General features: G+C 57.2%; 2 protein-coding genes across 4 annotated transcripts in view; one reads left to right on the top strand and one right to left on the bottom strand.

The window, feature by feature from the left end:
• ECE1 (endothelin converting enzyme 1) overlaps nucleotides 1-25503 on the bottom strand; it is a 42565-nt gene extending 17062 nt beyond the window's left edge. For 2 of the 3 annotated variants that reach the window (XR_014494017.1, XM_083375811.1), the window contains exon 1: nucleotides 47-146. Coding sequence is in view for 1 of the 3 variants with exons in the window: in XM_083375811.1 (XP_083231937.1) it covers nucleotides 47-49 (3 nt within the window). In the remaining 2 variants the exon portion in view is untranslated. Of the gene's footprint in view, nucleotides 1-46; nucleotides 147-23754; nucleotides 23947-25328 lie in introns of those variants that run through there. The other variant, XM_083375812.1, reaches the window with a different exon arrangement.
• Nucleotides 4638-23106, top strand: ALPL (alkaline phosphatase, biomineralization associated). Its single transcript, XM_083375734.1, has 12 exons — nucleotides 4638-4688; nucleotides 8409-8535; nucleotides 8679-8798; nucleotides 9473-9588; nucleotides 11194-11368; nucleotides 13518-13693; nucleotides 17761-17904; nucleotides 18300-18369; nucleotides 18919-19053; nucleotides 19176-19367; nucleotides 19670-19789; nucleotides 20074-23106. Exons 2-12 carry the CDS (start codon nucleotides 8460-8462, stop codon nucleotides 20340-20342), a joined length of 1593 nt encoding a protein of 530 aa, XP_083231860.1. The 5' UTR covers nucleotides 4638-4688; nucleotides 8409-8459; the 3' UTR covers nucleotides 20343-23106.
• Nucleotides 25504-25914: the final 411 nt, after the last annotated feature.

The raw sequence follows: 25914 nt of genomic DNA on the forward strand, positions 1-25914 counted from the left end.
GCATCAGGCCCCGACCTCGCCCTGCCCTTCCCTTTCCCCAGCTCACCATGGCCGCCGCAGAAGGCCTCCGCGTCCGCCTCGCCGCCCCGGGTCAGCCTGCGGGGCGGCTTTTCCCGAGCTCCTCGCCAGGACGCCGCCGACCGAGCGACCAGACTAGGGCGCCGACCAATCGCAGCCGGTCAAGCGGGCACACCTGCTTTGCTCCGGCCAATCCGCGGCGGAGGGGCGGGACTCCGCTGGCGGGGGGGGGGAGGAGGAGTTACTGTGATTACTGCGATTCCTCCTGCCCAGGTGCGCTTGAAGTGGCCACGCCCACTCACCTGGCCGCGGGGAGGGAGGGGCGCGGGGCTCGCGGCCTGGACACCCCTGAGCTTCGGAAGTCCTCCCGGCTAGGCCACCCGTTCGCCGGCGCCGCTCCAGCCGCTCGTGGGGGAGAGGATGGCGGGAGCTCGCCGTCCGGATTTGTCCGGACACGGCAACCCTGGGTATCCGTGTGTGCGCGCATACCAAATTGTGGCTGTAACACGCGGCTCTATCCCATTCATTAAAACGGAGATGCTCTCTTTATTTTTTCAATCCTGTTTTGTGACCTTACGTTAATCGAAAAGGGTGAGCCGCAAGTGCCCAGCTTCCATAAGTTACGCTACAGGAAGTCCTTGATTTATGACCACCTGCCAGCACAGCGTTTATGTTGCTAAACGAGATGTTGGGTGACTTTGGCCTCACTTTACTATTGTTGAGTCGGGCTTCTCAGGAAGCAGTAAAGTGGGGGTGGGCGGTAATCCCAGGATACTGTCTCCATGGTAAATATGAACCAGTGGCCAAGCCTTGGGAGTTTTGATCCCCTCCGGGGATGCTGCACTGGTCATAAATGTGGAAAACTACCCTAAGTTGCATTTGGTCGCTAAATGAAAAAAAGGGATTCCAGTGGCAACTGCCCTCGATGCACAGATGGTTTAGCGACAGGTTGGATCCACCAAATCTCACCAAATCTCTCCAGCCCTGCAGGACAGAGAGGCTGGGCCTAGCTGGGGGGGCGGCTCCATGGGTGCCTCCTCCCCCCCACCCCCCTCCAGCAGCTCCTGAGCTAACTGGGTCCCCCCCTCCTCCGATAAAGCAGCAGGCCAGCTTGCCACAAAAGCCGGCCAGAAATCCGCCCGAGCCATCTCCTGTTTTTTTCCCCAGACTGAGCGGCTCTGCCCTCAGGCCTCTTCTGAAATTTCCTTCCCTTTTCCTGAAAGAGTTTGGCATTGTTACCCTCCTGGAAGGAAGTTCTGCAAGGCCGCCTCCCATCCTGTGACCCCCCCCCCCCCGCTCTGGAGGTGGGAAACTGGCAAGCCCTGACCTATTGATTTGATTGATTTATTATATTTATGTATCAATCTTGGGGAAGGAGCTTGCACCATCACCCCCCTGCCCTTCTTGTGGGGCGGGAGGGGGGTATCGTCTGGGAACAGACCCTTGGCAGCCTGGCAAGGGGATCCTCCTGCCCCCTTGCATGCAGCTAAACTGCTACCCACCCAGCCCAAGCCTCTTTCTCTTGCTGGGGAAAAAAATATCATTTGGGGGTCTTTTCCGAGCAGTCAGTAACCTGCTGGGGGGTCAAATTGGGCTGCTAAGAAGGCATCCTTCCGAGGTAGGTCAAATGAGGACCCAGATTGTTGGGGGCAATTAAGCTGACTTTGTAATAATGCCGCTTGGGTGTGTGTGTGTGAAAGCCCTAATAAGCAGGCATATACATAGAATGAAGGCTACTGCTAAGCTTGTAAGCCGCCCTGAGTCTTCGGAGAAGGGCGGGATATAAATGGAATTAAAATAAAAAAATAAAAAAATTGTTGGACATGAAAAGGATGATGGGAGACGCCGTCTGGTTCCCAAATGCCAGCAGAGCATCTGGACCCTCCAGAACAACAGCCCCTCACACACACACACACACACACACAACCCGGTGTGGCTGCCTTTCTGGGCACTGGCATGGCTGAGTTCAGATCCAGAGGCAGCCCACGTGTCCCCTTTTTTCCCCCACGTCTGCCCCTATTTCAGGACCCAGATGTTCAAACCCCAGAGAAGGGAAGCTGGTGAGGTGGGTGGCAGGGCTGCAAAGGGTAAGACCGGGAGCCTGGCTCTCCCGGGGGTGGGTGGGTGGGTGGGGAGCCAGCAAAGAGGAATCTGCCGGAAGCTTCAAACCAAAAACCTTATGCGGGTCCATTCAGACAACCTCGCAGTTCTCCAAAGCCCTCCGTGATCTTTCTCCACGCCTGGCAGACAGGAAAACGTTTTTCCTTCCGCTTGCCTGGATGCTGCCACCGTCCCCTGGGGTGGGGTGGGGTGGGAAGCAACGCGGACCCTCAGGATCCCCACCTCCAATCTGTCCCAGGAATTGCGCTGCGGAGGGAGCACTTCTCTGGCTCGTTCTGTGTGCGTGCGTATGTGTGTCGAAAGGCCACAGCTGTTGTTTTCTCACCGGGCTAATGTTTAGCTCGCTCTTGTTTTTACAGCTGTTGCAGCCGCAGGCTGGCATTTTCTCCTTTCCGGATTGGCAACTTCTGGCCTTTTTGCTTGCAGTGCTGGGGGTAGCGGGGGGGGGGGACCCTGCGCATGCCCGGAGCCCGGTTTTGCCTCCAGGGTCACCGTCCGCCAGCTGTGTGGGCGGCGGGTTAGGAGACTGTGCCCTGCGGCCACGGCCACGGCAATGCCTGGCACCTTCCCAACTCTTTCCGCAGACGCTCCGCGGTCCTGGGAAGGGCTCCCACGGGCAGAAGCAGACAAGCCAAGCTGGCACTTGCTGCCGCGCTTCCCCTCTTGGGGATAGCCCAAAGTCCAGGCCAAGGGTGTGTGTGTGTGTGTTTGTGTGTGTGTGTGTGTGTGTGTGTGTGTGTGTGTGTGTGTGTGTGTGTGTGTGTGTGTGTCTTCAAATTCAAACTTGGCCCTTGGATGAGACTTGTGGACTTCAACTCCCAGAATTCCTCAGCCAGGCATGCTGGCATTGGAATCCTGGGAGTTGAAGTCCACAAGTCATCCGAAGGCCACGTTTTGAACACCCCACCCACCCACCCACCCACCCCGGATTAGCGCCTCCCTCGCCATCTGTCCCCCCACACACACACACACCCCACTGTCCGACGGGCAGGCGAAGCGCAACCTCCGCAGCCCCGCCCCGCGGCTGGAGAGCGCAGGAAAGCCCCGCCCCTCCGCAGGCCGGCCCGTTTCTTGGCCAAGGCCGCCCTCTGCTGGCCAAAGAGCGCAGCGCTGCAAAACGGCAACTTCTGCGAACGGGCCGCCCCGTTACTTCCCGGCCGTGCTCGGCATCCAAGGCGGTCGAGGACGGGGTGGGGGGGGGGGGAGGGAGGACCGATTCTTCCCCCTGCTGGATTTTTCAGGGTGCGGGAAAGGATCCCCGGCCAGGGAAGCAGCCACCGGTGGGAGGGACACGTCCAAGCCTTGCCCTCCTTGTTAGATGTTTTGTGCCAGCCATGGCAGTTCCCCAAAAAAGGTCACCAGATGGGAGCCAAGAGGCTTCTTTGCTCCCACTGGTGGGTCAGGGGTCCCCGGCCCCTGCAGCCCCCATTGGCGAGAGAGTTTTATGGTAAGGAAGGGGACCCCCCATAAAAACCTCTGCTCAGGGGCTGCTCTCTCTCTCTTTTCTTTTTTCTTTCTTTTGCTTGTTTGCTTATCCATGAGCTCAACCCAGGCATGGAGGCCTCCATGCCAGGGAACTCTTTCTATTGACTTTATCCTTAAATAAAGCTTTGAACGATTGCATTCCTGCGTGATGCCTTTTACTTGGAAGCACCTTAACTCGACCTCGTGAGACCATCTCACACTCCTAATCAATGGGGGGGGGGAAGAAGGGACACACACACACACACAAAACAAACACACACCCGCCTTTGGTAAAGGAGCTCCACGTGTTAATCCTGGAGAGGCAGAACGTTCTTCCCGGACGGCAAAGCGAAGCGGATTCTCACCGGGAAGGCTGGGGTCGATTCCGTCGGAGGGGGCGCGCACCGACTCTGGATGCCAGCCACGGGCAGCTCTGCCCCAAAGCAGCCCCCCCCCCCCCAGCCCCAGGCTGGAGAGGCCACTCGGCTGGGGAGAAGAGTGTGTTTAGGAGGGGGGGTGTCCCGAGAGCAGAGCAGGGGATTCAGGGGGGGTGGGGGAAATCTGACCGAGGTAGGGGGCGGGGAGGGGGGCAAAAAAGAGGACCATCCCCGTGGCTTCGCAGTCTCCTCTCCTAGGGGCGACCAAAGCAGCCAACGGTGGCCTTCCTCGCAAGGCCGGCGTGGGCAAAGGTGCCCTCTTGCCCAGACGATGGGCGCCCGAAGCAAAACTCGTGTCCCCCTCCCCGATCCCGGCGCCCCGCTCCTTTCCAGGGGAAAAAAAAATTAATTAATTCCATTGCGCTTGGCTGTCCCGGAGCCGGCGCTTCGCCCTCTGCCCATGCTCGAAGGCGCTCCCGTTGCCCCATCATTCGGGTCCAGCGGCGGAGCACCGGCCGGCAGAGGGCAGCCTTGCTTTTTTTTTCCCACCCCCCACCCCCCCGGGCTCCGGGAGGGGGATCCTCTGGGATCCTGCCCTCCCTCCCCTTCCCCGCCTCCCTCCGGCTTAAAAAGCCCCGACGGGTCCTGCAGCGTGCCCGGGAGACGGACGGGGCCGGAGCGCGGGCGCAAGGAGAGGCGGCCAGGCAGGTGAGGCGCAGGGAAACCCCCCCCGCTTTCGACACCCCCCCCTGCCCGCCCTTCCCGTCGATTTGGCGCTCTCCCGCCGCCGCTGGACCCGAATGATGGGGCAACGGGAGCGCCTTCGAGCATGGGCAGAGGGCGAAGCGCCGGCTCCAGGACAGCCAAGCGCAATGGAATTAATTATTTTTTTTTCCCCCTGGAAAGGAGCGGGGCGCCGGGATCGGGGAGGGGGACACCAGTTTTGCTTCGGGCGCCCATCGTCTGGGCAAGAGGGCACCTTTGCCCACGCCGGCCTTGCGAGGAAGGCCACCGTTGGCTGCTTTCCTCGCCCCTAGGAGAGGAGACTGCGAAGCAACGGGGATGGCCCCCTTTTTTGCCCCCTCCCCCGCCCCCTACCTCGGTCAGATTCCCCCCATCCCCCCTGAATCCCCTGCTCTACTCTCGGGACACCCCCCCCCTAAACACACTCTTCTCCCCAGCCCAGCGGCCTCTCCAGCCTGGGGCTGGGGGGGGCTGCTTTGGGGCAGAGCTGCCCGTGGCTGGCATCCAGAGTCGGTGCCATGCAAGAGGGAGCCAGGCTCCCAGGCAACGCCGCCGGGCAAGTCTGCCAGAGCTTGGGCACCGCGAGCTTTTTGTCTTCCGCAAGCTGGCTGGCTCATCCAGGCCAACCTGGGGGGGGGGGGGTGGCAGGGGGAGGGGGAACTGAATTGAGCGTCCCGGCGGAGGAGGGTCTGGAGCCCCCAGTTGCAGCCCCTGCCAGAGAGAGCGGCCATCGCCGGCAGGCAGGGGTGGGGCAGGGGTGCCAACCTGGGTGGGAGAGAGCCAGCAGGGGCGGTGAGGGGGGAGAGAAAGAGACAGAAGAGGCACAGTGGATCCCCCCCCCCAACAGGAAGAAGCCGAAAGATTCTGCGTTCGCCGGCTTGCCCCGAGACGGATTAGCCAGCCTGGCCAAATGCCATTCACAAGACAGGCAAGTCCCCAGCCACACCTGTTGCAGGTTCCTCCGTATGGCAAAGGAGGGGGGGGGGTTCCCCGACGCACAATCGCGGGCCATCCGGGCCAGCCTGTTGGGCCTTTTTTGTGGGCTGGGGGGGCAGGAAGGAAAACTGAGCTGAGCCATAGAGCAGAAACCCCCTCCCCAGCTAGAGAAAGCAGCCTGCAAGGCAGCCCAAAAAGCGCCCCGTGAAATCGGCTTTCGGCTGGCGGCTTCCCCCCCCCTACCTTCCTCCTCTGCTCTTTCTACCTGGCTTTCAAGTCCTGGTTCCTCCAACCCAAAGAAAAGCCCCCCCCCCGGGCCAGGCGCCACGTGGCCTAGGTCGCTCTGCCGGCAAGAACGCCTGGGGCGTTCTCGGAGTGGCTCCCCTCGCCAATGGACCAGCCCTGCCCGGACTGGGTCTCGCACGGCCGCCTTGCCAGGGTGTGCCAGGGAACAGGGCGGCCCAGGCGTGGCTGATGCCACCGCCGCCGTTGCTTCTTCGACAGGATGACACGGTGCCTGCGAGGTTTCCTCTGCCGGCGGCCTCCGTTGGGTGGAAAGCAGAGGCCTGTGGGCCAAGGCCAGGGGGTGTGTGTCGGTCTCAGAGGGTCCACTGCAGCTCCGTCTGGGTTGCAAGATCCCGGCTTCTGAGGTGCTCTTCCCCGGACTTCCCCTGTGTCAGGAGAGCCTTCAGCTGGTGTCCCTGAAGGCTGGGATTGGGCGAGCCTCCGCTCTGGCTCCTGGCTCTGGGCAACCAGGCAGGACGGTGACGAGAGTCTCTTTCCCAAATCTCCGCTTCCATCTTGCAGAGGAAGCCCCCCCCCCCACAGCTCCTGCTTACGGTGGCTGTCTCAGCCACCCCCTCCCCTACTTTCTGTGGCTGCCAGGGCAAGGCGGCAGCAGCTGCTCCGGGCAGCCCAGGTGCCAAGCGGCTTGGGAAATGCCTCCATCCGGCTCTTTCTTTGCTGGGACCGGGGGAGGGGGGGGAAAGGCGAGGAGTGGGGTGGGGGAGGGAGAGTTGGCTTCATTCAGGCTTGCCTGCCGAAGGCTTCTCCGGGGCTTCTCTTAAGCGCATTGGATGGATTCAGCGGCGCTCAGGGGAATAATCCCAGAGAATTAAGTGGCAGCAAAGAGAGGCTTATGGCCGGGGAAAGCCGCTTTGCCCCACACGCAGGTGGCGGTGGCGGCCTGGAAGAGGATTCTGCATCTGGTGGGAAAGAGGCGTGTGAGCAGCCAGATGCATGGAAAGGAGACGGGGTGGGGAATCCCAAGGGGTTGGTTGTTGAGGGATGAGCTACATCCTGAACTCTCTCCTTGTTGGAGCCCTCTCGGGGAGGCTTTGCTTGGGAGCCTGCAAGCAGCCAAATGACGCGGGTCCGGCTGGCCGAAATTGGGAATAGCCCCCAGCTCCTCCAGGACTGGCCAAGGCTCCTCCTTGGCTCTCTGTCCAGTTAAAAGCATCTTCCTCACCTGGTGCCACCCAGGTAAGCCAGTCATGGGTTTAAAAGCCCAACGTATCCCGTAGACGCCAATGGGGAGAAGTTTTGCTTCGCCAGAAGTACTCCAGCTAACTCTCCAAACCTTGCACCGAGAGGGAATTTCACCTTCTTTTCAGCTGGACACGCCGTCCAGCCATCTTGCGACGAGGATAAGGAGGCGGTTGACCGAGGAGCTTTTTCTTTTTTGAGAGAGAGAGAGAGATTTCCATTCCAGATTACGGCTCCACGTTCCTTGGCGCTCTCCCACCTAAACATGGAGGGCTCAACCAGCTTTCTCAGCTTGTCCAGGTCCGCTCTTCCATGGGCTCCAAAGATAAGCTCAAAGTCCCCAGGGTGAGGAGCGGGGGGGGGGCGGCAAAGGCTGCCCCCCCACTCCCCATTCCTCCACCAGTTGCAAGCTTGCCCGCGAGGGTTAATGGCTGACCTCTTCCCGGAGGCCAAAGCGAGATTGCTCCCCAGGAGGTGGCTGTTGCAGCACCTGACACACACACACACACACATGCACACCCCCTTTTCAGGGAAGTGTGCTGCCTGTGAGGCAACACACAGGAAGCTGAGCTGAAACCGCAGGGCAGGAGAAGGGCTGCCAGCCACCAGGGCTTGTAATCTTCTCCCGCCAGGGAATCCTGGTGCCACAGCTGGAGGCCGGAGGGGGCAGGGGGGGGGAGTGTTGGAGCACCCACAACGTCTGGTGGCAAGCTGTTCCACTGGTCAATTGTTCTCACTGTCGGGAAGTCTCTCCTTAATTCCAGGTTGCTTCTCTCCTTAAGTTTCCATCCGTTGCTTCTTGTCCTGCCTTCGGGCGCTTTGGAGAATAGCTTGACTCCCTCTTCTTTGGGGCAGCCCCTGAGAGACTGGAAGACTGCTATCGTGTCCCCCCCCTCGTCCTTTTCTCTAGACTAGCCAAACCCAAATCCTGCAACCGTTCTCCATATGTTTGTTGTCTGCAGGCACTTAAAGCCTCTTGGTTGCGCTTCTTTGCATTTTTTTTCCCCCCGAAGCCTGAACATCTTTTTTTGTGACTCGGTGACCGAAACTGCAGGCCGAATCCCAGGGGTGGCCTTACCGAGGCTTGACAAAGCGGCGCTAACGCTTCGCGCGATTTTGATTCTACGCCTCTGTTTATACAGCCAAGGATGGCGTTTCCTTCCTCGGTTGCCGCCGCACGCGGCTGGCTCATGTTTGAAGTGATCGCGCTGATCTGGGCGGCTGACTCTGCGGCTGATGAGGATGTCCCTGTGCTTCTTGCAGGATCGAGAGAGGTTTCCTGTGCCGGAGAAACTGGATCCCTGAGACCTCACCATGAAGCCCCTTACGATGATGATGATGATGATGATGATGCTACCCTTCTTGGGGCAGGCGTCCTTTGTGGTCCCAGGTGAGGACAGCTGGCTGGGGCGCTTGGCCAGCGGAAGCCCCGTTCGTCAACGGTGTATGCCTGTGTGTGTGTGTGTGTGTGTGTAGCTTACCCGAAGCACAGCTATTGGGGTGCTGTTAGCCGCTTCCTCTCCCCCATTGCAGAAAAGGAGAAGGACCCCCAGTTCTGGCGGCTGCAGGCCCAGGAGACGCTGCGGAGAGCCCTAAGCCTTCAAAAGCTGAACACCAACGTGGCCAGGAACATCATCTTCTTCCTCGGAGACGGTGGGTGGTGCAAGATGATAACGTTACAATAATAAAGTTGGAAGGGACCTGGGAGGTCATCTAGTCCAACCCCCTGCTCAGGCAGGAGAGCCTATACCATTTCAGACATTTCAGTGTCGGAGCATTCACCGCTTCTGGAGGCAGGTGGTTCCGCTGGTTAATTGTTCTCACTGTCAGGAAGTTTCTCCTTCGTTCGAGGTTGCTTCTCTCCTTGAGTAGTTTAGCTGCCACTGGATGGGTGTGGGGAGGGGAAAGGGGAAAGCCCCCCCCCCAGAAGAGAGAAGGGGGTCCTCCAAGAGAAACTTTCTTAAACATGTTTCTGCCTTCCTTATTTTGATAAATCACTTGAGGCGACGAGTGTACCGCCTCCACCGCTTTTCCCCCAACAACAGTCCTGCGAGGCGGGCTGGGCTGAGATTGCTTTCGACGCGGCGGGAGGAAGTGCCCGTCGGGCGCCACACCCCCCACCGCCGCCGACCCAAACATTCTTCCGTGGAGGACATTTGGGAGACCCCCGAGGCTCCGGGGCTGCCGTGTCGCCATGGCTGGATGGGGAAACTTGAGGCAGCTCCGGCGGCAACCTAGGGGGGGGTGTCTCCTAACTGGTAGGCACAGCTCCCCCCGGCCGGTGGGGGGGGGGAGGTCAGCTACTCACCCAGGCTCTCCTGCACCAGGGATGGGCATCGCCACCGTGACGGCCGCTCGCATCCTCAAGGGGCAGCTGCAGCAGAGAAGCGGGGAGGAAACCATATTGGAAATGGATCGGTTTCCCTTTGTGGCGCTCTCTAAGGTAAGGAGGCTTCTGGCTGGGTGGAGGAGGAAGGGAAGCCGAAAGAGGAAGGAACGACAAAGCCCGTGCCTCGCCCGTTCCCGGGAAACCTCCTCAAAAGGTTGGCAAAGCTCCAGGTGATGCATACAGACCCCGGTCCAGCGGGCGAGGCAGGCAGGGCAGCGGGAACCCCACGGTTGGCTCATGTCACCTTGCGGGCAGCTAACTTCCCTAAGCGGGAAACAGCCACGCACGCACGCAGGCAGAGAGACACCTGATTGTCAAGGTGTGGTGTTTTTTTGGGGGGGGGAGTGGCAGAAGAAAGGAGCGCACGGGCGCAAACAAAGGTTGCAGCCTGAAGGAAGCCAGGCTGCTTCCCCAAAACACAAAAAGCAGGCTGGGTACACAAAAAGAGGGAGGGTGCTGATCTGCCCCGGAACGAACGAAAGAGCGTCAGTGCCAAGGAATCTCTTGAGGAAGCCGTTGCCTGGCCATCACGTGCTTTGAGACTGGCTGGTGAGGATGAAAGGAGCCAACATCACATCCTGGCCTCTGCAGGCCTTTTCCCAGCTATTTCTCCTGGTAAAATGAGCCTTGGGCAGACAAAAGGGAAGAGAGAGAGAGAGAGAAAGGAGAGAGAGAAAGAGAAAGGAGAGAGAGAAAGAGAAAGGAGAGAGAGAGAGAGAGAGGAGAGAGAGAGAGAAAGAGAGAGGAGAGAAAGAGGAGAGAGAGGAGAGAAAGAAAAAGAGAGAGAGAGAAAGGAGAGAGAGAGAGAGAAAGAGGAGAGAGAGAGGAGAGAAAGAGGAGAGAGAGAGAGAGAGAAAGAGAAAGGAGAGAGAGAGAAGAGAGAAAGAGAAAGGAGAGAGAGAGAAGAGAGAAAGAGAAAGAGGAGAGGAGAGAGAAAGAAAAAGAAAGGAGAGAGAGAGAGAAGAGAGAGAAAAAAGAGGAGAGAGAGAAAGAGAAAGGAGAGAGGGGGATAGAGAAGGAACAATCCTCCTCCTCCTCCTCCTCCTCCTCCGTTTAAATATCCCATCTCTGATTTTTTTGGGGGGTCTTGCTTCTGCTCTCCTTCCCCGCAGGCGTTTCAAACCTGCTGGCTATCTACCATGGACAAAAGCCACGCTTGCTTGCTCAAAGGAGAACGTTTTTTGCCGCCTGGCTTTGCCAACTCCACGCCTCGTCCACACAAAGCGCGGCAAACAGGACGGATGTCAATCTTTTCGTAAAAATCCCGGAACCACCAGGTTCTAGGCAGAATTCCAACAGGTTTTGTTAAGCTGGGCCACTGGCTTGCAAGCGTTGGCAGCCGGCTTCAGCGGGCCATGAAAAGAGCTGCAGCCAATCGGAGGCATTAAAATGGTTGTTCGCCCGAGGAAGGGAGAGGGGCTTGCGAAGACCCCCTCAGACAACAGTTGCTAGCCCTAAGAGCGGGCACCCAGAGCCCTATCCCAAGGCCGTTGCTGCATCCGTGGTGGGATGCTAAGTTTGTAAAGCTAAGTTTGTAAAGCCGCCCTGAGTCTTCGGAGAAGGGCGGGATATAAATGGAATTAAAATAAAAAAATAAATAAATCAGCAGTTCCTGTTGCTGAATCACCCACCGCTTTACCGTTCTTTTCTTTCTGGTAGACCTACAACACCAATGCCCAGGTGCCGGACAGCGCGGGCACTGCCACCGCTTACTTATGTGGCGTGAAGGCCAACGAGGGCACCGTGGGGGTCAGCGCGGCTGTGACGCGGTCCCAGTGCAACACGACGGCCGGCAACGAAGTGACCTCCATACTCAAGTGGGCCAAAGCAGCAGGTGAGCCAGGCTGGATGGGTTGGGGGTGAAGGGTGGGGTGGGGGTGAGAGCCTGGGACGGGCTGACTGCCTTCCACGCAAGATCCCGCCTGAGGAACGAAGGGCTTGAACCTAAGGGATCTATCTAGTCGGTCTTGCGAAAGCTTCAGAGTTTGAACACGGGTATGCTTGGATGGCGCCCAGCTGGCTGGCAGCTGACAAGGTGGTAAACAATTGGCTTTTGAAATTGCTTGGGCTCGCCTTGCCTCAAGATGAGGTGGTGCTGCCAGCTGACCAGGAAACAGGTCATGCCCCGTGGCATGTTTCGTATTGCTGGCCCGAGGCACTTCTCACGGGCCTGTCGAACGGGTCGGACCCTGGTGAAAAAATCCTAGCCGTTTTAAGCTCCTCCTTAAAGGTTACTGCGAACCATCTCCAGGCAGTCGTTTGCCGTGCAAAAGGAGTGCCTGGGTGTGTGTTTTGAAATCACCACGAAGGGGCCTCAGGCGCGCCGCCCGTGCTTTGGAGCTAGAGAGCCAGAGATTGCAAAGGCTGCAAGGAAGGGGAGTGGACGATGGGTTTGACAATCTTAAGTCCCGAGCTTCTTTGTTCGGCACCCACAATTTCAGGGCTACGTCTGTCTGCTCCTCTGGGTCAGATGACTGCACCGAAGGGTGGTGTATGCAAATCAAAAAAAAAACCCCGACAAGCTGGAGGGCAACCGGGCTGGCGAAAGAAGCCCGCGGAGCTGCCAGTCAGCGGAAGGGAAGTTGCCCAGTCTGCGGGCAGCCTTCGCTGTCCTTGGAGTTCCCCCTGCCCCCGTGGGAAAGTCCAGGGTGACCGGCTTGCAGGGTTTCTCAGAAAGGCTGGTTTGGCAACTGACTTGGTCCGAGAAGTTGAAAGGAAAGATGAAGAAACTGACCTTTCTCCGAAGGGGTGAGGGTGGCATCGGACTGGGGACAGGACGATGGCGGCGACGTGTGGGACGTGGCCTTGCATCCTTGCTCGGTGCGACGGATCCGTCCCTGGTTGGCGACGTCAGCCCTGGAGAGGGAGGGCTGAAGCTCAACCCACAGCCTTGCTGGGGAAGGTGGGAAAAATCGGCCCTTTGATGACTTGTGGACTTCAACTCCCAGAATTCCTCAGCCAGGCAGAGGAATTCTGGGAGTTGAAGTCCGCAAGTCGTAAAAGGGCCAAGTTTGAGGACTTCCCCCCCCCCCGGCGCTTAGCACCTCCAACGTTGGAATGAAAACAGCAAGGCTGTCGCTAAAGAAATGCTGTTCGTAAGGCTGGTTGCTAAATGAGCCACCCCTGGCTGCCTTAACACACATGACAACTGCGGCATGACAACAACCGTGGTCTGTAAGCCATGGGGAGGGGTCCGCAGGCCCCTAAGCCACGACAAGCCGCCAAGAACGGGGCCACCTCACCGATCGACTTGAGCTACCCGAACCGAGGAAATTCCTCAAGGCTACGAAAAGCAAATAAAGAAATCCTCTCACTTTCTCCGCTGCTAAAAGCAGAGTCAGAAATATTTCCGCGGCGGCTTTTTGCTTTTTTTTAAAAAAAATTAACCTTTTTAAACAGTATTCTGCGCACTCTAAACAGGCAAATTTCAGAGGTGAGATAAAACATTAAATCTCTGGGTCAAATGCTCGACAGGGACTTATTAACTAGCTGGCATTCCAAGGTTACAGCCTGGCGCTGCCGACTTTTATTTCAGGGTTTCCGCTGAACTGGAGACTCAAAATCAGCCGCTACAATAAATGTGGGGATGTTTTCCCCCCTCCGGCTTCCGCCGGTGGGGGGGGGCAGGAGTGGTGGGGGGTGGGAGAGCAGAGGGGGGAGGCCCAACAGAGGACAGAGCCCCCATTGTTCTTTCCATAAGCCTGGGGAGGGGGAGGGGGGGCCTCGAGAGAGACCACCCGCAGCACAGGGTTTAGCTAAGAGATCAAAAACGGTTCAGCCAAGTCGATAAAACTTTTGGGAAAGGGGGAGAAGGGGATTGGTTTAGCCGAGCAGCCAAGAAAAAGGTTGGCACTGCACCCGGGAGCCCGGGAGTTGGCGGCGGGAGGGGAGGGGGGGCAAGGTGGTTCTTTGTGCCCAGGAGACCCCCAAAACGCTCCGGGGTGGCGGGGATTAACGTGTGCCTCTTCTTCCACCGGCTGCAGGCAAATCGGTGGGCATTGTCACCACCACCCGGGTCAACCACGCCACGCCCAGTGCCGCTTACGCACACTCGGCCGACCGGGATTGGTACTCGGACAACGAGATGCCCTCGGAAGCGCTTCAGCAGGGGTGCAAAGACATCGCCCACCAGCTGTTTGAAAACATCCCCGACATTGAGGTGAGTCCCGGGGGGGGGGAGGGGAAGAGGCCAGCAAAGCTTGGGAAGGGCAGGGGGCTTCAAGCAGGCGGCCGTAGACTTTGGGAAGGTCCAGCGTGCCGTCGCTCCTCCTTTGATGGCTCCTGGGATGAAAGACCCTCCACGGAGAACCTCGGGGACCTCTCTGGGCAAAGGGAGACGGGTGATGTGACAGGTGTTGTCCTCCGTTCGAGCAACAGTATCCAGGCCTGGACCTGCTTTGTTGCATTTTGAACCCAGGAGCTGGGAACGGGATGGAGGCTTGCTGTTTGATCCTCCCATCGGGCAAAAAAAAAAAAACCAAACAAACCCAGTGAGTCAAAGGCTGGGCCTCAGTTTCCCCCATGTACTTCTGTCCTTCGTTCTTCTCCGCCTCTCACGTTGGGAAGACCACCCTTCTTTCCGAATCCTGGTCTCGGCTGGCCTCCATGTGCGCAGTTGCACCAGTCAAGCTGTCTCTCCCCACCCCCACCCCCCAACGAATGACCCTGTTGGGCTGTGGATCATTGTCTTGTGGATCGCGGCCAAGACAGAGTGTCTTTCTGGGCCCGGATTTTGACCCTTCCTTCTGCTGAAACGGTGTCTCCAATGAGGCTCGGAGCAAGACAGCCATGGGTCACGTGGAGTTCTTTTGCGAGACCAGCTGGGGTCCTGTGGTGAGGGAAGAAAGCTGGGGGAAGAGAGGGATGGAAGAGGCTTGTGGGCCTCTGGATGACCCACAAGGGGAGCGTTCAGTTGAGCGAAGAGCACTTCCAGTGCAACCAGCTTGGCTTGCTTTCTTGAGTCCAAGCCAACATCTCTTCAGAACTTGTACCTGTTAGTTCCCTTCCCGGAATCTCATCCTGAAGTGCAACTCCTTAAATTCCTTGCAAGTTAAAAGTCTTCCAGTTGCCTGCTAGAGGTTGGAGGGTGAGGAAGAAAAAGTGCAAAGAAAGAGGCAGGCAGCTTGCCCCAGAGCCAGGATGAAAGGGGGCTAAGCAATCTTGAGAGCCACAGATATTTCCCTTGGCCAGACACACACACACACACACACACACCACTCCTGTTGGTCTCTTTTATTTCTTTGCATCATCCAGTCTGACTCTGGGCTTTTCAACACCCAAACTCTCTTACGAACACGAAGTTGATATATGATCAGGAGGAGAACCACCCACATTAACAAAAGTTCCCGGTTTGTTTGTTTTTCAAAGGAAAAACACACTCAATTACAGGTTGCACAATTGCTTATTAAAAGCTTGGATGTGCCTTTCTGGCGATGGGATAAGAACGGGGGTGTTCCCGGGAAATTTCCTCTTCGGATTTATGACATCTCCGAATCTCGGCAGGAGCAAATCTTCGCCTTTGATTCTGCTGCTCATTTCTTCAATCACGAGGCTTGGATTTTGTTCCTTTTGTTTCAACCCAGATAATTGAGAAAGGGGAAGTAGGAAGAGGGAAAAAAAAAACGTGCCAAGTTTACTGAGGAATCAGCAAATCGCCTTTGGCCATTCTTGAACGGCAGGATCTTCTAAATGAACAGGGTGTAAAAATTTTTTTAAAAAACGTTAAGGACCGCAGCCTTAATCCGCTGCACAAATTAATTCCAGCTCGTGATGCTCTCGGAACACGCCCTTTGGAACCTGGACAATTACATAAAACCTTTAGAAAAATAAACTTTTGTGACTGGGCAACCCTCCTAACTTATTAATGAGTTTCGAAAGGGGCCTGAAATGAAAACTTATTGGTTCGGCCAAAGTAGACAATTGGAACAATATCCCCTTGTTTTAATTGCGTTTGTGTGCTAATTCCACTCCGGCGATCTCCGACCCTCGTCTTGAGGCTCAGAGCAATTTTTTTTTTTTACAGCAGACTTTGAAGCCGCCCTTTTTTTGGCAAAGCTGGCGAGGGCTTCTTTCGGTAACGCCTGAAAGATAACCTTCCAGAAGTGTCGTTCTTCTTTGGAGCGGAGAACACTCCTAGGGCGGGCACCCGCTTCCAAAGAAGTGTACCAGGGCTGGGTCCAGTAAAAACAAGTGCCTCTTTGTGCCACTTTGAAATGCAGGGGAGCTGTGCCAAGGGGCGCTGGGTGCTGAAGCGGACCGCAGGGTCAAAACGGCACCGCGGGAGGCAGGTTGACCTTTGATCCAGGACATTAACAGCAGAACAAAACGGGCTCGGCTTTCCCAGGAGTGCCAACCCGGTTCGGAGAGAGGATGCAGCACCCTCTGTTGGCAACGCTTCTTCCTTGCTTCACCGGAGGAGATGGCACAGTTGCAAGAGGAGCCAAGCGGTGCTTCTTCTTCCCAGCATTGTTGTTGTTAGTTGCGTGTCCGACCCATCGCGACCCCATGGACAACGTTCCTCCAGGCCTTCCTGTCCTCTACCATCCTCTGGAGTCCATTTAAGCTCACACCTACTGCTTCAGTGACTCCATCCAGCCACCTCCTTCTCCATCGTCCCTTTCTTCTCTTGCCCTCAACCTTTCCCAGCATTAGGCTCTTCTCCAGTGAGTCCTTCCTTCTCATTAGGTGGCCAAAGTACTTGAGTTTTAGCTTCAGGATCTGGCCTTCTCAAGAGCAGTCAGGGTGGATCTCCTCTAGGACTGACCGGTTTGATCGCCTTGCAGTCCAAGGGACTCGCAGGAGTCTTCTCCAGCACCAGAGTTCAAAGGCCTCCATTCTTTGGCGCTCAGCCTTTTTTATGGTCCAACTTTCACTGCCATACATTGCAACTGGGAAGACCAAGATCAAGGAAGGTTGCTGGAGAGGAAAATTTGCTTGGCTGATCCCTGCAGCTGGCAGTGCCAGAGACCGGCATTTGGATTCGACAAAAGGACCAAGCATCAGCAGTAGAAAGCAGGCTGGCCGGCGTGTCGATCCGCCCAAGGAGTACGGAAGGAGAGGCCGCTGGGAGGGCAGGGGAGAGAATGGGGCAAAAGGCACCCGGGTTGCAGAAGCTCATCGGTCACAAAGCAGGAATGCTCAGAAGAAATTATCCTGGATTATCCCAGCAGCCAGGGCCATTCCCAGAATCTGTGGCCTTGCTGGGAACTCGATTTCCCATAAGCAGAAGTCCCACTCCTTGCACTGGTTACTGAAACCTCAACTGGCATCGGAGGCAGCCTTGGCAGCGGAGATGCCCAGAGGCCTTGAAACAGTTCCCTTCCCTTCCCGAAGGCTGGTTCAACCATGGCACACAACTGGCCATCCCAGCTGCTTCTGGGTGCCAGGAACTGCGACGGTCCTCCACGGAGCCCTTGGCACCAGGTGCCCCTTGGGGCCACAGAGCAACTACCCTGTGGGTTGAGGCTGGCCGGCCAATGGCCCTGCCTGTTTTGCTGCCAACGTCAGCCCGTGGAATCGGGCACTGCATTTTTCTGGCTGGGGGAGGGGGGGGAAGGGATAAATAAATAGGTGCGTCTTTCCGTTTGAAAACAAATCCTCCGAAAAAAGGCGATCTAAATCTGTCATTTAAGTAGCTTAATAGGGCCATTTTTTTTTTATAATTTTAACTTTGTTCCTAGGCTGGAAATAATTATACCTTAGGCAGCCAATTCTATTTAACATAGATCTCTCGGTGTGTAATTATTATGATTATTTCGCTGCTGCTGCAGTTTCGTGATTCACCTTCTAAGACTCTAAATCCAAAGAGGAGGCTTGCAGCGCCAGCCCAAAGGGACTGTGGTCAAATAAATATGTTTTCCATTCAAGGCCGCTTCAGATGCCAGCCCAGCCGAATTAAAATCCTCTTCATTGGGGGAAAAGAGTCTGAAGGCGCCAACCCAGCCCTTGGGCAGTGTTCAGGTCGCCTCAAATTGCTCTTGGGCTCTTTCCCGCAGCTGATGCCAAATCCCCAGCTGGGTAAAAGCTGCCAGGTCAGCGTCAGAAGGGATGGAGGCCTCGCCGTGCCGTCACGGGGAAGCCTCTGCACCTCGGACTCCATGTTTCTGGAGTCCATGATGCCCTGCCCTCCTGGGCGCTCTCTCTGTCCTGCAGGCTTGATGGCAGGGAGGGGGTTGCCTTAACTGGCCTGGGCCCTTTGCTGCCAGCCTCCTTTGGTCTCTCCCACAGGTCATCATGGGGGGAGGCCGGAAGTACATGTTCCCCAAGAACATGAGCGACGTGGAATACCCGGAGGAGGAGAAGTACAGGGGGACCCGACTGGACAACAGGAATCTGGTCCAGGAGTGGCGGGACGCCAAGCCCAAAGACAAGGTGAGAGGGCAGCCGGCCAGCTCGGCAAAGCGGTTTCCGATCGCGATGGAGGAGGTGGCTCATCCCGGGCAAATTCTCGTTCAGAGCCTCAGAGATCCATCCGGGAGAAAATTCAGGAGATCCTCTCTACCAGGAGGGGGTGTCTTCCTCCTCCTCCTCCTCCTCTTCCTCCTCTGAGTAGTGGGCTGCTCCAGAAGAGATCCCCTGAGGATCGCTCAAGGAATCTCTGGGGAATCCTCTGTTCGGCCCGGCACTCCTGAGCCACAACCCTCCTGGTGGGCCACCCTGGCCGTACTTAAGAGGGCGAGGGGGCAGGGATGCTGCCGCCAAAACCTTCAGCTGAGGACACACACACACACACACACACACACCCCGCTCTTCTCCTCTTTTCCCAGAATGCCCTCTATCTATGGAACCGGGCGGCGCTGATGGAGCTAGACCCAGCCAAAGTCGACTACCTCTTGGGTGAGTTTGGCAGATGGATAAAATTGGGGGGTGGGGGTGGGTGGGAAAGGCTGAAGGGAATCACCTAAGGATTTGAGCATGTCGTTTGCCCTCCAGCGTGGGATGAATTTCCGGGCAATTCAAAGCCCTAGGAAGCCATCTTGCTCGCTCTCCCATTTTTGTTTAACGGCAGAGGGGGGGATACCGATCTGAGGAGGCTTTGGGGGTCAGCTCGTTGCTGCAATTCTACTCCCCCGTGTGAGAATTTCCTCTTGCGAGGAGGAGGAGCCCGAGATGGGCGAGGATGGGCAGCTGAGCGCGTTGGCATCCTGGCAGGGAGAAAGGAGCAGGGTTACAGACCCCCTCCCCACCGGAGTGGCGGCAGCCAGAGCGTGCCTTGGCATGCAAAGTGTGAACACAGCGGTTCGTCCCCAGGTCGGGGAGACGCTGAAGGGCAGCAGCTGAAGGGCGGGGGGTCCTGGTGGAACCCCCCTCCCCTCCTCCCCCTCAGCTACCTGGGCTGGCATCTTCTGGGCAGCTCTTGCCAAGTCCTCCCCCTCTCCTCTGCAGGCCTCTTTGAGCCCATCGACATGATGTATGAACTGAACAGGAACAACCTAACCGACCCTTCTTTGACCGAAATGGTGAGGGTGGCGATCCGAATGCTCCAGAAGAACCCCCGGGGGTTCTTCCTCCTGGTCGAGGGTGAGCCACGGGAAGGAGGAACGCCGTGGCTGCTGTGGGGGTGGGGTGGGGGGAGACCGAAGAGGGCTGGAGGGGGGGGGAGGAGAAGCAAGGTGGGAATTCCCCCTCTCCGCTCTCTGAAGGCGGCAGGATTGACCACGGGCACCACGAAGGAAAAGCCAAACAGGCGCTCCACGAGACGGTGGAGATGGACTGCGCCATTGGCGAGGCTGGCATCCTGACCTCTTCCGAAGACACCCTGACGGTGGTGACCGCGGACCACTCCCACGTCTTCACCTTTGGGGGCTACACAACTCGCGGCAACTCCATTTTCGGTATGTGACCGCCTCCGTCAACTGGCGCCCCTAACACCGTGCAAACGTCAGTCGGCGAAATGCCCCTTGGACGGCAGAGGGCGCGGTTCCCCGGGGGGGCGGGAAAGCCAAACTTGTGGCTCACATTATGGGGCTAGCTGGCGCCGTAGCACCGGGCCTCCCCCGCCCTGGCCGCAAGGGAGCTGGGAAGTATCAATGCCAGCGTCGCGCCAGGATCGATCCTTTAACCTCCACGTAGAGACAGGCCCTGAAACAGGTGAGGGGAGAAGCACTTGGTTAAAGGTGGCTTCCTCTTTGTCTAGGGCTGGCCCCAATGCAGAGCGACATGGACAAGAAACCCTTCACTTCCATCCTGTACGGAAACGGACCCGGGTACAAAATGGTAGCTGGAGAGAGAGAGAACATCTCGGCGGTCAATTTCAGTGAGCATCAACCCATAGTTCCCCCCTCTCCCTTCCAGCGCATGGAGTTCAGCAGGTCCATTTCCAAAAGGGCATCTAGAGTGGCTCTTTTGTCCGGTCCGGACCAGATTTCGGAAGGATCGGCCGCGGTGCTCGTCCCACCAAGAGTAGCCGGGTCATCATTTCTCCCTTGCCTGCTCTCCAAATGCCAACGGGCATCAGCACATCTTGCCTTCCTTCGTCTTGCTCCCCTCACTCTGTGGGGCACTCACCTTCTCTCTCTCTCTCTCTCTCCCCCTACCCAGCCGATACCAACTACCAGGCGCAGTCAGCCGTCCCGCTGCGGATGGAAACGCACGGAGGGGAGGACGTGGCCGTCTTCGCCAAGGGCCCCATGGCTCACCTCCTCCACGGGGTCCACGAGCAGAACTACATCCCCCACGTGATGGCCTACGCGGCCTGCATCGGCGAGAACCAGGCGCACTGCCGCTCGGGTGCGCCCGGACGCCACTCCGGGCCCGTCCCTCTGATTTCGGCCGCCATCTCCGTTCTCCTGCTCCGAGTTTTGTCCTAAAGGCTTTGCTCCTCAAGACTCTCCGGATCGAGGCTTCTGAGATTTCCAGCCTGAAATCTCCCTCGCGGGGTTTCTGGCTTCGTGGAGGGGAAACCACATTGGACGGCTTGACTTGCCTCCCAAGGAACTGCTCTGCTCTGGAACAGGAGGATCTGTGGCGCCAGGATCGGTGCCAATTGGAACAGCTGGAAACGCTGGGATATATTTTTTTCCCCCTCATCCCTCTTAATAGGAAGGGTTTGTCCCCCGCTGGGCCAGGAAAGACCGTACGTGCCTGCCTTATCTTGACAGACCTTAAGGCATCTACGGGCCTGGAAAGGGTCCTTGTGTTCCTCAAACTCGTCCAAAACCAATTCATTACAGAAATATAAGCCTGGTTGCCCGCTCTGGCCCACTTTGGCTGTCAGTGGTGGAACTCAATCGCCTCTGTCCACGTCGGCCGCGCCTTAATTTGAGCCCTGAAGAATTTCCAAGCAGCTTCCTCGTTGGGAAGGGAAGTCACTGGACGGCCCAGGCAAGGGTGATCCAGGGCACGAAGCCCGTAAATTACCAAAACCCATAAAAAGAAGAGCTGTGTCTCCGGAGATGTCCTCAGCCCAATCAAGTCAGGTTTTTCTGCTCTCCCGTAGCTGGAACGTCCCTTTCTAGCAATTCTGAAACCTTTAAAGCCTGTCGCCCTTTTTCACCCTCCGCCGCTAAGAATTACGGCTTAAGCAAAGGAAGTCTGACAAAAAAAATATGGGAGGACTCTGCCACAGGGGAAGGCGTCAAATGAAGTGAGAAGGTGGCAGAGGGTGCCATGGTTAATAAGCCAGGGTAGGCCCTGCCGCGAACGCCGTCTCCGTTGCCCGTTGTTGTGGTGGTTGGTAAAGTCTCGACTTGCAGATTACCGTATGCAGCCGGTTCGGCAAACCCGGGCTGAGAGCAAAAATCGGGCTTAGCTTGATGGGTGGGCAGAAGCAACTGCAGATTCCAGCCTGGAGGGAAGGGGTGTGGGAATACAAGGGCTGCGGTGTAAATCTCTACGTGGGAGGGAAGCCCCTTACAAACTGTGGCTCTCTTGGTTCAGAAGGCTGAGAGGGGGAAGGAGAAGGGAACTGGCGGGGGCAGCTGTCCTCCACAAAATGGCGGCGGTGGGGGGAGGACTAGATTGAAGTCAGACAGGTCTTGGCAGTGGACGTCCCACCTGGAGGTCAGACCCTCAGTGACTCTTCATTCCTTGAGCAATTCCTTGCCTTCTCTGTTCCTCCTCACGAGTTGTAGATTCAGGGCAACCCAAGGTCATCCACTGTCCTTCAGCTGGTCCTTAACTCCACGGAAGTCATTTCCACGAGACGCCACGGGAAAACCTCCCCAGCTGGAAGCCATGATGGTTGATGGGCCAAGAGTTGTCTTTTGAGGCTGCGCACGGAGGGGGGAGGGAGAAGAAGGCTGGTCTTGTCTGACCATCTCTGAACTTTCTCCAGAGGCTTCTGGCGGCTGCAGAACACCACGGTGGACTCCGGTCATCGTTGGTTAGGTCCAGCTTAGCTTCTCGCAGCTCTTCCACTGTTCCTCTCCAGCTTTCCTGACCGTTGGCAGGGAAGGAGTGTAAGAAAAGGGAGTCGGTGGCACTCGGCAGCCCCTTAGCCCTCCGCAGGGACAGGACCATCGCCTCGCGCTGCTCCTTTGGCAGGGCAAAGCCTTAACATGGCCGTGGAGATCTTCGCCTTCGGACAGAGAGAACCTCAGACGAGCAGCTTTCTCCCCTTTGAGGGAAGGTAAAACTTCTCTGCCCGAGAAAAGCAGCCCAGGTTGACTGGCAGAAATGCGGGCACCGTCCACCTCGGGCGAGAGATCTGCGGGACTTGCTCTCTTTCAAAAAAAAAAAAATCTCTAAATGGATTCCTTCCCCCCCACCCCTTTGTTTGCATAACTTTTGAAAAATTGAAATTCAAGGGAAGGAGGAATCTGAAATAAAATTATTTTGGACCGGCTGTTTTGAAGGAAACGGGCACTTCCCGCGGAACAGCAAGTATCCAGAACCGCAGGTCTGATTTGGGGAACAGCTGTAGAGAAAGGGATGGGAAAGCCATCTGCTTTGGCAGAGTTCTTCCGAAGCTTTGGACAGAGATCTTTTCTTTGCTCGGTTGTGCCATACGCTTCCGGATGTTGAACCGGATGTTGACCCGTCCTTCCAGCCCCGTTCACATGTTCCAAAGAAAGAACGCGGCAGGAATTGCCCCAGAGATCGGCGCCATCTCCCCAAAACCCGCCCAACGAGGTGGAGGAAACAGAGGGTTTCCTAAAGAAATCCCATCCTTGGCTGTTCTGCTTGACCATCCTCCTGGGGTGGGGGCTGATGGGTTGCCACGGGACTGTAATTGCGGGGCATGTGCAGAGTAGCACTCGGAGGAGATTCAGAAATTTGCCATGAGAGGCTGGTGGCTTGCAGGTCTCTCACACACACACCCAGTGAAATCTGGGATGTTTCAACACCTGGGGTGACAGGCGGAGGGAGGGAGGGGGCGCATCGCCTTGCTGGCCCCAGAGCCCCCGTTTACTGAGGACAAGGGTTGGGAAACACCCCCCCTCCCCCTTGTCTGGGGTGCTGCAGAGCTGATGGCCCAGCAGAGTCAACAACGCTGGACAGACGAAACAGAGGACTGTCTGATTTGGCACCTTAATAAATACATTTATTCCTATATTTATGGTTAGTGGTTTTGCCCTCCCCGTGTCCCACAAGTTCAGCCATGCACAGAACACTAGTCAAACGGCGGCGTCAGGAACCCAAAATGACAAATAACAGAGCGGGAGCTGCTGAAATGTAAACCTGCTCATGGATGGGGCAGCGCCGGGCAGAGGGCAGCAACCAACAGAGGGCGAGGGGGACAGATTGCAGGCAGCTCTGGGGACTCCTCGGCCCAGCAAAGCCCCCTGCCCAACAAGGGGGGGGACTCCTGGGGCCAGTCGGGGTCCAGAATCACGCCTTAGGGCCCCGTGTCCTTTCCCAAGAGAAGCAGAGCTTCGAGCCGCCTTAAGAGAATCGCCTTGAAAACATCTGCCTGCTCTCCTTCCTCCTGACACGTTGGGCCGGCGGTCAAAGGAGGGGACTTGGGTCTCAAGAGAGGAAATGCCGGATACTGACCCCCACACCCCCGCCCCAGTGAGCAGAGGCCCCCCCTCTGCCTTTTGCGCTGTGTCTAAATTGGCCACGACCGAGCACAATTTTCTCCTTCTGCTCAAGTTTGCTTAGGCTCCTGGCCAGAGGGAACATCGCAACCGCTGCTGGCCGAGCGCCTCAGTGGAAAGTTCAGAGACGCAGGAAGAAGCTCAGCTGCTCCTGGCACCCGGTGCCTCGGCTGGACGGGAGCCCCCGGGGAGCATCTGGGCAGAAGGGAACATGGCGCTGGCCCTCCCGCGTCCATCTCACCTGAAGAGGTGGCTGCAGGCGCTTGCCAGACGCGATGTTGACCAAGGGGAAGCCGAGGAGCGTGGAGGGTTATACCGTCGGGATCCTCAGCTTGAATCCGGTTTGGGGCTGTGGCCTCTGATCTAAGTCTTGCAGTCCCAGAAGGCCTTTCGCTCTTCTTGGCCACATCCAGACCCCTTTGCAATTACGGTCCTGAAATGAAACTCCAGGTTGATTTTTGTCTACAGGATGCCCTCCGCAAGTCAGATGCTGGGGAGAAACGGCCTTAATTCCAGGCCCTGCAGATGGGCACGGATACTGGGACAAACCCCAAGCCACGAAAGTGCCACCTCCATGTCTTCAGATGCCACTTGGGCCCCTCTGTTCAGGCGGCTCTGGGGTGGAGGGCCTCAAAGAGAAGCCCCTGCTCGCACGCCCCCTCCTGTCCCCTGAGGGGCACAAAAGGGCAGGAGGGCACCTTTCCTGGTCTACTCCGGCTGGGCAGATGTCCTTCAAGACAGCTGAGGCCACAAGGGACCCTCTGGGCCGCTGCTGGCTCCAGTTCTTGCCAAGCCAGGCCCCACAAGCAGGCCACCGGGGACGATGGGTCCTCCCCAGCCGGCCTCAAATGCCTTGTGGTTATCGGTCAGTTTCCACCAGGTCTCCTGACCCAGACCCGGCCATCTCTGTGGACAGAGGGGCAGGCCAGAATTGACCGGCTTCACCGTCTCCGTCTGTCAGCTGAATGAATGTGCAGGTCTCCAAAGCAGCCTGGCCACCAATCAATCCCTCAGGAGGTTTTTGCTTCTGAAACGTTGCCCTCGGCAGAAACCCTTTTTTTGGCTTTCTCCAACGTCCCTTTTGTCAGAAGCGGGGTTAAACCGAGTCTTTCCCGGCAGATGGCACCCAAGGCAACAATGTGCGGCTTGGAGAGAGAGAGAGGCTAGCTGGACCGCTGGCTGACCACCGGCAGTCCTGGCCAGCTGGGTTGGCAGCCTCAGTGGGGAAAGATTTGTTCAGTGGGAGGGTGTGGATAAATGTTTACTCCCAAAGGACAGGTGCCCACGGAGGTGAAAAGGGGCCAAAACGGCTCCTGTCCAGCCTGGGCAGCCTCAGGTGAGAAGAGGAATTGGATGGCCAGGTAAGAGAGAAAACAGAAGCACTTTGTCAAGCTGGCAGCAAAGTGGATGTGCCAACGCTGCCCGGAGAGAGGCCGGTGCCCCTTCCAAAACCAACCAATCCGGTCATTCCGAAGGGCTGGCAAAGCTGGACACAGGAAACCTCTGTCCTCCCCGAGCCACCAAGCCAGGCTGCCCCGGGCACTAAGAAGAGCAGCCGGAGAGGAGACGGAGCAGTGCCCTAAAAAACACTTTTGCACTGCCAGCAAGCAGCAGCAGCACGTGGCACGTGCACATCAGGGTCCTGGCGTTTCGGGAGAGCCGGGGGTACCTTCGACTTGGCAAGCTGAATTAGGAGGCGCAGAGCTGGGTTCAGAGAGCGCCCAAAAAAAAAAAAAGAAAGAAAGAAAAAGGAAAAAAAATGGAAATCAGCCACCGGTGCTTTTCTTTCAGCACCCAGGGGAAGAAAATGCTCACCAGATTTGCGGACCGGGGAATAAAACAAAGCCGGTGGGTTGTTGTTCATCTCACGGTGGGAGCTGCAGGAAGGGCAGGACTGAGAGGGCAGGAATCGACCCTCCTTGGGGTTGGAATGAATGACCACCGTAGCCTCTTTCCTCTTTCTCTCTCTCTCTCATTCTGATTGCTGAGCCTGGAGAGGTCACTGCCTTTTTTTTTTTTTCCCTCGCCGCTCCTGCAACAAATTCACAATATTTGGAGTTATTGCAAGGCTTTTCTCAGAAAAAACCAAGTTTCTAAAATAATAATAATAAACCCAGACCACCCTGGCGAGGGGACCGCATGCAAACCAGTTCCCAGCCAAGAGTGGGTGGGGTTCCCCCCCACCCACAGGACCAGGCGAATTCCCCCCCCCGACTTTTCCAGCCCAGAACGGATCGCCTCGTATCCACTGGCTCTTTTCTTACAGCGCCTTCGAACCCCAGAAGGAGAAAACGCGACACTTTAAATAAAAAGGATTTATCTGGCTCGTTTACAACCCAAGGCAACCACTGGCTTGAATCTGACCCGGCTGGAACTGCTGCCATCCCTGGGACTGACAAGA

This window comes from Vipera ursinii (assembly GCF_947247035.1).
Source record: "Vipera ursinii genome assembly, chromosome: 17".
NCBI classification, from domain to species: Eukaryota; Metazoa; Chordata; class Lepidosauria; order Squamata; family Viperidae; genus Vipera; species Vipera ursinii.

What these genes read in the sequence shown, in the direction of transcription:
- ALPL (XM_083375734.1), top strand. Translation starts at nt 8,460, where the DNA reads ATGAAGCCCCTTACGATGATGATGATGATGATGATGATGCTACCCTTC. An exon ending in CCTTTGTGGCGCTCTCTAAG is followed by an intron (nt 9,589 to 11,193) that starts GTAAGGAGGCTT and finishes TCTTTCTGGTAG; the next exon opens with ACCTACAACACCAATGCCCA. An exon ending in ACGCCAAGCCCAAAGACAAG is followed by an intron (nt 17,905 to 18,299) that starts GTGAGAGGGCAG and finishes CTCTTTTCCCAG; the next exon opens with AATGCCCTCTATCTATGGAA.